Source organism: Notothenia rossii, assembly GCF_949606895.1.
Source record: "Notothenia rossii genome assembly, chromosome: 1".
Classification (NCBI taxonomy): Eukaryota; Metazoa; Chordata; class Actinopteri; order Perciformes; family Nototheniidae; genus Notothenia; species Notothenia rossii.
In genome coordinates, this window is record NC_136912.1 from 95,021,374 (window position 1) to 95,030,956 (window position 9,583).

At 41.8% G+C, this 9,583-nt stretch overlaps 1 protein-coding gene across 8 annotated transcripts in view; it reads right to left on the reverse strand.

Annotated features, from left to right (window-relative positions):
* LOC307024173 (NACHT, LRR and PYD domains-containing protein 12-like) overlaps positions 1-9,583 on the reverse strand; it is a 42,272-nt gene that overhangs the window by 17,007 nt on the left and 15,682 nt on the right. For 4 of the 8 annotated variants that reach the window (XM_079658054.1, XM_079658058.1, XM_079658056.1 and 1 more), the window contains exons 4-8: positions 7,218-9,036; positions 6,531-6,695; positions 2,250-2,420; positions 1,273-1,443; positions 345-515 (exon numbers count right to left, since the gene is read on the reverse strand). In XM_079658054.1, the coding sequence (XP_079514180.1) occupies positions 345-515; positions 1,273-1,443; positions 2,250-2,420; positions 6,531-6,695; positions 7,218-9,036 (2,497 nt within the window). The remainder of the gene's footprint in view (positions 1-344; positions 516-1,272; positions 1,444-2,249; positions 2,421-6,530; positions 6,696-7,217; positions 9,037-9,583) is intronic. The other 4 variants (XM_079658057.1, XM_079658055.1, XM_079658053.1 and 1 more) reach the window with 3 other exon arrangements.

Genomic DNA, 9,583 nt, shown 5'->3' on the forward strand with positions numbered 1-9,583 from the left:
CCTTTGTCGAACGTTACAATAAGATGAGTTCCAGGTGTTTAAAGGATCAGAGTGAATTATGCAGAGTAGGATTTGTCTGTTAACAAGTTGCACCTGACTGAAATGTGGCTTTGCATTGTCAGCTTGCATTATATTGTTCTTGGGAGAACGCAAGAAAAGAACCATGAGATGAACAAAAGGAGAAACTGCAGATAAATGGTAACATCACTGATGTGTTGTGCTAAGCTAGGCTACGCCTGGAAGGTGGAACTGGAGAGATTCCCCAGTGAGAGGAACACATCCACCTCCCTGTGTTCAATACAATCCTGCTGATCCAGCAGAGACTGAGTCGACCCCTCACTGACCTGAGAGTCTCCAGTCTGCAGTCTGGACTCTCCAGAACATCTCTCAGCAGCTCCACTCCTGAATCCTGCAGATCGTTGTGACTCAGGTCCACAAATCTCAGATGGATGTTGGACTTCAGAGCTGAGATCAGAGCAGAACAGCTGATCTCTGACAAACTGCAGCCCTCCAGTCTGAATAAAGAAAACATGATGTAAGTTTAGAAAACAATGTTCCTGATTGAAATAATGAAAGGTTTAATAATCTGATGTTTTTATTTATCCTAATAATTATAAAGGAGTGCCTTGGAAATATTTGTTTACATAAATTGTGATCAAAACGTTTGAGACCCACCGAGATAACTTAGACTAAAGTGAAATATCTAAACACTCAAGAGTCCTTTACCTCACTGAGCCTCTCAGTCTGACAGGACAGAACTCTCCCTCCACATTATTGTAGAAAGAGCTTCTTATATCCGTTAGCGCAGCAGAAGCTAACAACATTCCCCGCCGGTACAGGTGCACCCCCTCTCTCTATCTATCTATCTCTCTCTCTCTCTCTCTCACGCTGGCTGTGAGCTGCGGGCGCCTGATAAGCCAACATCCCCCACTTTCATCACTTACAGCGCCCATCGTACGGGGCAAATGGAAAATGTAACCGGGGTGAAAAGGGTGTTATCTTTACTTAATTATGAATGTTGTTACGTCAAGGCTGAAAATTCATTTTTTTTAAAATTATATTTGTATTTAATCTTGTGGGAGTGCAGATTCCCTGTCCTCCACCAGGGGGTGCTGCAGCACCCTCAGCACCCCTACTTCCCACGGCCCTGAAGCTAGACTACGCCTGGAAGGTGGAACTGGAGAGATTCCCCAGTGAGAGGAACACATCCACCTCCCTGTGTTCAATACAATCCTGCTGAACCAGCAGAGACTGAGTCGACCCCTCACTGACCTGAGAGTCTCCAGTCTGCAGTCTGGACTCTCCAGAAGATCTCTCAGCAGCTCCACTCCTGAATCCTGCAGATCGTTGTGACTCAGGTCCAGATTTCTCAGATGGATGTTGGACTTCAGAGTTGAGATCAGAGTAGAACAGCTGATCTCTGACAAGCTGCAGCCCTCCAGTCTGAATAAAGAAAACATGATGTAAGTTTAGAAAACAATGTTCCTGATTGAAATAATGAAAGGTTTAATAATCTGATGATAGCTGGGGAAGTAGAGAATGTAGACGTTTATAAAGTGGACACTCCCGACAGGTTAAAAACAGTAAGATCCAAAAAGTGAAAAGAGCTCTCATTAATATGAAAGACAACGTTCTTCACCTTCAATAAAAAGTGGAGACTTCACATCATAAGCTCTGCTCCTTCTACACTAACTCGTGATGTGCAGCCAGACAAATCAAAACCCACAGAAACTGATTCAACTCAAGATCACAGAGTTTACAAAGAAGTCAGGATGGATTTAGAAGAAATGTGATCAAAATAAATAGAGAATATTTATTTCAGGAATAGTGGAAACATTGATCACAGCATCTTCAGTGTAAACTATTCAGTCAGTGTGAGCATCATGTAGCTTCAGAAACATGTTAGAAACAGCAACAACTGAAAATATTTATTAGTGTTTGATAGTTTTAATAGAAATATTTAATTATTGTATTCATGTGTTTATAATGTCATTTATGTTAAAAAACATGGAGAATAAAAGATGAATTCCAGGTGTTTAAGAGGTTCAGAGTTAATTATGCAGAGTATGATTTTTCTTTAACAAAGCTCTGCTACAGTCAATGAGCTAAACCACAGAAGAAGAAAGTAGACTTTAGCATTGAGATGCTCAGTGAGGATCAGGATCATATCAGCCTGATGTCTGCAGCTCAGAGTCAACACAACTCTCACATATTCATCTCAGCACAGAAGTTAAAGATGGAGAACTGACCCGAGTCTCTCCAGTCTGCAGTCTGGACTCTCCAGAAGATCTCTCAGCAGCTCCGCTCCTGAATCCTGCAGATCGTTCTCACCCAGGTCCAGATCTCTCAGATGGATGTTGGACTTCAGAGCTGAGGCCAGAGTAGAACAGCTGATCTCTGACAAACTGCAGCCCTCCAGTCTGAATAAAGATGTAAGTTTAGAAAACAATGTTCCTGATTGAAATAATGAAAGGTTTAATAATCTGATGATAGCTGGAGAAGTAGAGAATGTAGACGTTTATAAAGTGGACACTCCCAACAGGTTAAAAACAGTAAGATCCAAAAAGTGAAAAGAGCTCTCATTAATATGAAAGACAACGTTCTTCACCTTCAATAAAAAGTGGAGACTTCACATCATAAACTCTGCTCCTTCTACACTAACTCGTGATGTGCAGCCGGACAAATCAAAACCCACAGAAACTGATTCAACTCAAGATCACAGAGTTTACAAAGAAGCAGCACCAGAGTCTGAATAAATATTATCGATCATAAATATATCGATTACCTTTATGATTTGAAAATAATAAAAGTAGGGTAGACATGTGGAAATTATCCGGCTGAACAAAACGTGCATTTATCTAACAGGTTCGTTTTCCACAGACCTTATTTCAAGCTATTTTCCAAAATGCTATGGAGAAATCCCATTGGTTTCTGTCGAGGGAACCCGGTTATGGCTAGAAAGGATCCGTCTTGTGTAAAACTCTCGCGAGAGTTTGCAAGTCACGTGGCTGAATGTTTACGTTTGGCTGGCAGCCTTTCAGTTACGATCGTTAACATCAGTTGGCCACAGCAAATTATGGTGAGAAACTAAACCATCTATTAATTATGTCAATCACAGGGAGTGTGATTGTTGAAATAGAGTGTTAGCGGTCTTGCTGTTCAAATAAGAATGACAACACTGTAGATCACCAACACTATGGTTTATTTTTCAAAGTTGTCGCAGTAAAAGTCCCAAGATAGCTCCTGGTGCAATACAATGTTCCCTTTCAGTGTTTCACTATTATATCTGATGTTTCTCTATTAATATTACTGCTGCATTAATGTGTATGTTGCATCATGTTACTGCTGTAGATGTGTTTCCGAGCCGCGCCGATTACAACGAGAGTTACAACGAGAACGTGACGTCATATTTACACTAGACGGATCCTTTCTAGCCCTAACCAGGGTTGCGGTCCGATAATCCAAAAATCAGCTCCTAAATTCTAACCCTATCTCCTATTCCTTGACCTCTGAGTGAAACGTTACAGGGTTAAGGGATAGTGGATAGGAGAATTCAAAAGGACTTAGGAGAAGAGACTGCGGTACTTTAGAAAATCCGAATGCACTTTATCCAACGTGTTTATGATGCGCGAGCGGACGTCCTGAATGTGCGTCTGCTGCTGTGGGGAAACTATGGAAACTAGAGTTTTCTATACAGCGGACTACAACATGGATGTTTAATAAGAACGAGGGACTACTGTTAACTCATCTAGAGACTCTGCACTGTGCTCTGATGCTGTTGCTTTATGCTTTATGAACGTGGACAAAAGAGAAACATATTCTTCATGACCAAAGTTGGAATTGAAATAAAAAAGGAAAGTCAAACTTATGCTCATCACCCTCTCACTCCGGTCCACATTAATACAAATGATCCCAATACGTATGATTGTATGAAAATATCTTAAAATGAATACAAATGTATTTATTATAAACGTTAGTCTTTAACACCTATCACTGTATATATCACCATTCAAACATCTTTTAAAAGTTGAACAAGCCCCACACAGCTCAGTGAAATGTTGACTTTATTTGATCATTTCAGTAAAAACTAACGTTCATATTTCTCTTTTTGATTATAATACTGATGAACGTTCAAAACAAAGCACTTTGGCAACTTACCACATACGTTTTAAAAAGCTTAATAAGCACCGTAACTTTCATGATATAATTTCTCCGTCATAATCGTTTGTTTCCGTGAACGGCCGACTGTTGTGTGACGGCAAATGCTGCAAGGCATTGTGGGGCAGCATTTTCTCCTCTCCTTTTGATCAGCTAAATTGACTATTGGAACGCAATCCAGGGAACCCGAGCGCAGCTTACTTCCGGGTTTTAGGACGCGTCACTGCAGCACTTGCATAGACTTCACAGCGGGCGGAACTTGCATAAAGTCCGCGAAAATAAAGCCCGCCCATTTAGAGGGAAGATCTGGGTTGCGTTCCAATAGTCCATTTAGCTTAGGAACCTTCCTAACCGAGTGAAATGACCCGGAAGTACGTGAGTGGCAGCCATGTTAAGTGCCGTTCCAATTCTCCAAATGAAAGGAAAGGAGGTTTCAAACTTCCTTTATAACCTCCTCTAGCTTAGGAACCACTGGACCTCCCTTACTGAAAGGAGAGGAGAAAATGCTGCCCCACAATGCATTGCAGCCGCAGCATTTGCCGTCACACAACAGTCGGCCGTTCACGGAAACAACCGATTATGACGGAGAAATTATATCATGAAAGTTACGGTGCTTATTAAGCTTTTTAAAACGTAGGTGGCAACTTGCCAAAGTGATTTGTTTTGAACGTTCATCAGTATTATAATCAAAAAGAGAAATATGAACGTTAGTTTTTACTGAAATGATCAAATAAAGTCAACATTTCACTGAGCTGTGTGGGGTTTGCTCAACTTTTAAAAGATGTTTGAATGGTGATATACACAGTGATAGATGTTAAGGACTAACGTTGATAATAAATACATCTGTATTGATTTTAAGGTATTTTCATACAATCATACGTATTGGGATCATTTGTATTAATGTGGACCGGAGGGAGAGGGTGACGAGCAGAAGTTTCACTTTCCTTTTTTATTTCAATTCCAACTTTGGTCATGAAGAATATGTTTCTCTGTTGTCCACGTTCATAAAGCATAAAACAACAGCATCAGAGCACGGTGCAGAGTCTCTAGATGAGTCCCTCGTTCTTATTAAACATCCATGTTGTAGTCCGCTGTATAGAAAACTCTAGTTTCCATAGTTTCCCCACAGCAGCAGACGCACACAATGACGTCAGCTGGCGCATCATAAACACATCGGATAGTGAAAGTGCATTCGGATTCTCTAAAGTACCGCAGTCTCTTCTCCTAAGTCCTTTTGAATTCTCCTATCCACTATCCCTTAACCCCGTGACGTTTCACTAAGAGGTCAAGGAATAGGAGATAGGGTTAGAATTTAGGAGCTGATCTTTGGATTATCGGAACGCAACCCTGGTCAATTGAACTGTCATTTGACATTACTCTCTCGTTGAGTTACTATAGCTGGCCCTCTGTGAATGTAGAGAGGCACCAACAAGCCCTCCCGTCTTCACAGTAACTCGCAGAGACGGCATTTAACCCTTCACATTCTAACAGAAACTGAACAGGCAGATTCGAAGGATTTATTTATTTGGAAATGTTATTTTAAATACAATTAAATCAAGTTATTTTGGTAAAACTAATTTTTATTGTTTTCAAATATTATTTTTTAGAATATCTTAGGCCCTCACAGAGGGCCTAGAGGGCCCTGACGGCTCGCCACTGTCTACACCCCGAGAAGGATGTGTTCCAGGTGTCCCAAAACAATAACTATCTATGAAAGAGAGCTGCCCGGTCACAAACTGGTAACAACAACAACTTGCTAGGGCAGCCCCTCCTTAAGGGAGATAACGGCTGCTCAAGGGTTAGGGCATCTGCGTCAGAGGGTGAAAGGTAAACATGTAGGGCGAATTTATTCCCTGACAGAAACTTTAAAAAAATGTAATATTAGATAACTATAAATTCATTGATAATGCATCAGAAGAACCTCCTCCATCTCCCTCACAGCTCATCAGTACTGACAGCATCTCCACTGACTCTTGGAGCACAGTGTGAGTCTGTGGAAGCTCACACACTGTCCCCTCACACATCTACTTTCTCTGCTTTCTGTTATTAGTGGAATGCTGTTTACACTACAGTACTTCAATTCTTTATTCTTCCCCTTATTATTTCAGCCAATACTTTGGCTCTCCATAACTTCGGCTTATTTTCAGCTACAGAAACCATTCAAATATGAAACTATTCAGCCTGTTCAGGAATCGATGGGAAACCTTCAACTTTTTCAAAATATTTAATATTTTTCTTGTCAAATATTCAACAATTTAGAAAGAAATGTGAACTTATTAAAATATCTTTGTACTCAGGCAAATGATGGAATTATAAATATATAAATGATAAACACAGGGCAAAACCACATGAACTACAGAAAGTGATCTGACCTCAGAGTCTCCAGTCTACAGTTTGGACTCTTTAGTCCAGAACTCAGCAGCTCCACATCTGAATCCTGCAGGTCTACTCTCAGCTTCAGCTCTCTCAGATTGGAGGGGTCAGACTTCAGAGCTGAGGCCACGACTTCCCAGTCTAAGAATCCACTGTCAGGAATTCTGTAAGAACACATATTACAGAATTCATTTATATAAAAAAAAGGGGAAACAACATATTTACTTCATGCATTTGAGGAAAAACATTTTGAACACCATGATCTGATTGGATGTTAGTCTATTTAATATGTGGTGATCTGATCCCATGTCTGTCACCTCTTTGCTAGCTACCTTCTAGACTAGAGAAGACTAGAGTCAACATAAATCAGATATTGCTCTGTGTCTAATTTAACGATAAAGAAACTGCAATCCTTTCATAATAACTTTACTGCATTCAATGACATATGTAAAGTTATTCTGTATGTTCTGATCACATGTTGCTGTGATAAAGCATCCTTCATATTATTTTGACAAGGAAAATGAAGAGATGAAAAAACTGTAAAAAAAAATAATTATTAGAATAATTGTATTAATTAAATGTTGCTCTCACAGAATGTGAAACAGCAACAAGTTGTATAGTGTATATTTTAAAAACTAAAATCCTTATCTACACTAATCTATTAAGTGAATCACATCTGGACTCACACAGCCGTCCTGCAGTTCTTCACAGCTGGAGTCACTCTCCGTTGTCCCTCCTCTGATGTTTTGGACTTCTCCAGGTCCAACTCATCCAGAACCTCCTCTGACATCTCCAGCATGTAGGCCAGAGTAGAGCAGCGGATCACAGAGAGTCTCTTCTCTGATCTGTTCTCTGACTTCAGGAACTCTGTGATCTCCTGATGCACTGAGTGGTCCTTCATCTCTGTCAGACAGTGGAGGATGTTGATGCTCCTGTCTTCATCAGAGTCTTCATCACTTCTCATCTCCTTCAGGTTGCTGATGGCTCTCTGGATGACTTCTGGTCCGTTGTCTGTGCGACCCAGCAGGCCTCCTAAGAGTCTCTGGTTGGACTCCAGAGAGAGGCCGTGGAGAAAGCGGACAAACAGGTCCAGGTGGCCATTTTCACTACAGAGGGATTTCTCCATGGCTCTCTTTAGGAAGACATCCAGGGATGAGTAATCCTGATCCCTGTTTTCACTGTTCTCATAGGGCCAGTCTCTCTGCAGGAAGTCCTTCAGTACCTCTGTGTCTCTGATGGTGTAACAGTGCAACATGTAGACTGCAGCCAGAAACTCCTGAATGCTCAGATGAACAAAGCAGTAGACTGTTTTCTGGAAGATCACACTCTCTCTTTTGAAGATCTGTGTACAAACTCCTGAGTGCACCAAGGCCTCGGTGACCTCAAGACCACAGCGCTCCAGGTCTTCTTGGTAGAACATGATGTCTCCATTCTCCAGATGTTCAAACGCCAGCCTCCCCAGCTTCAGAAGAAGCTCCCTGTCAGCCTCCGTCAGCTGCTGTGGACTCGTCTCATGTCCCTCTTCATACTTCTGCTTCTTCCTCTTGGTCTGGACCAGCAGGAAGTGTGAGTACATGTCAGTGAGGGTCTGGGGCAGCTCTCCTCTCTGGTCTGTAGTCCACATGTGGTCCAGAACTGCAGCAGTGATCCAGCAGAAGACTGGGATCAGACACATGATGTGGAGGCTCCTGGAGCTCTTGATGTGAGAGATGATTCTGCTGGACAGGTCTTCATCACTCCATCTCCTCCTGAAGTACTCCTCCTTCTGGGCGTCAGTGAAGCCTCGAACTTCTGTCACCCTGTCCACACACTCAGGAGGGATCTGATTGACCGCTGCAGGTCTGGAAGTTATCCAGACGAGAGCCGAGGGAAGCAGCTCCCCCCTGATGAGGTTTGTCAGCAGCACGTTGACTGAGGACTGCTGAGAGACATCAGACACAACCTCATTGTTTCTGAAGTCCAGAGAAAGTCTGCTTTCATCCAGGCCGTCAAAGATGAGCAGCACTTTGCAGACAGCCAGCTGCTCTGCTGTGAGCTTCTGTAAGGTTGGATGGAAAACATGGAGCAGCCTGAGAAGACTGTACTGCTCACCTTTGATCAGGTTCAGCTCCCTGAAGGAGAGCGGGATCACCAGACTGACATCTTGGTTTCCCAAACCCTCGGCCCAGTCCAGAGTGAACTTCTGCACTGAGAAGGTTTTTCCAACTCCAGCGACTCCGTTGGTCAGGACCGCTCTGATGAGAGTCTGTTGGTCAGGTAAGGCTTTAAAGATGTCCTGGCACTTGATTGGAGTGTAATGGAGGGGCTTCTTCTTGGAAGCTGTCTCCAGCTGCCACACCTCATGTTGGGTATTAACCTCTTCACTCAGGCCTTCTGTGATGTAGAGCTCAGTGAAGATCCTGTTCAGGAGGGTTTCACTTTGATCAGTTCCTTCAGTAACACGTTCACATCTCCTCCTCAGACTGAGCCTATGTTCATCTAGAACCTCCTGCAGACCACGTTCTGCTGAAAGAGAGGAGAATAAAAAAAATGAAGAATCCTGTTTTCAGGCCTGGAGACAGCAGTGTTCCCCACAGAATTATTAGTGGAATGCTGTGCCACTGCATTCCACTATAGTACTTCAATTTATTTATTAGTGCGAATGCTGTTTACTCACTATAGTACTTCAAATCTTTATTCTTCCCCTTATTGCAGCCAGTAGTTTGGCTCTCCATAACTTCAGCTTACTTTCAGCTACAGAAACCATTCAAATATTAAACTATTCAGCTTTTTCAGCAATCAATGGGAAACTTTCAACTTTTTCACAATATTTCATACTTTTTGAAATATTCAGCTTTTTAAACTCTTTTTTTAACAGGGAAGTCAATGGGAAGAGCCTTCAAATCAGCCAATACTTTAGCTCTCCATAACTTCAGCTTACTTTCAGCTACAGAAACCATTCAAATATTAAACTATTTAGTCTTTTCAGCAATTGATGGAAAACTTTCAACTTTTTCAAAAAATTTCATACTTTTTGAAATATTCAGCTTTTTAAACTCTTTTTTTAACATTG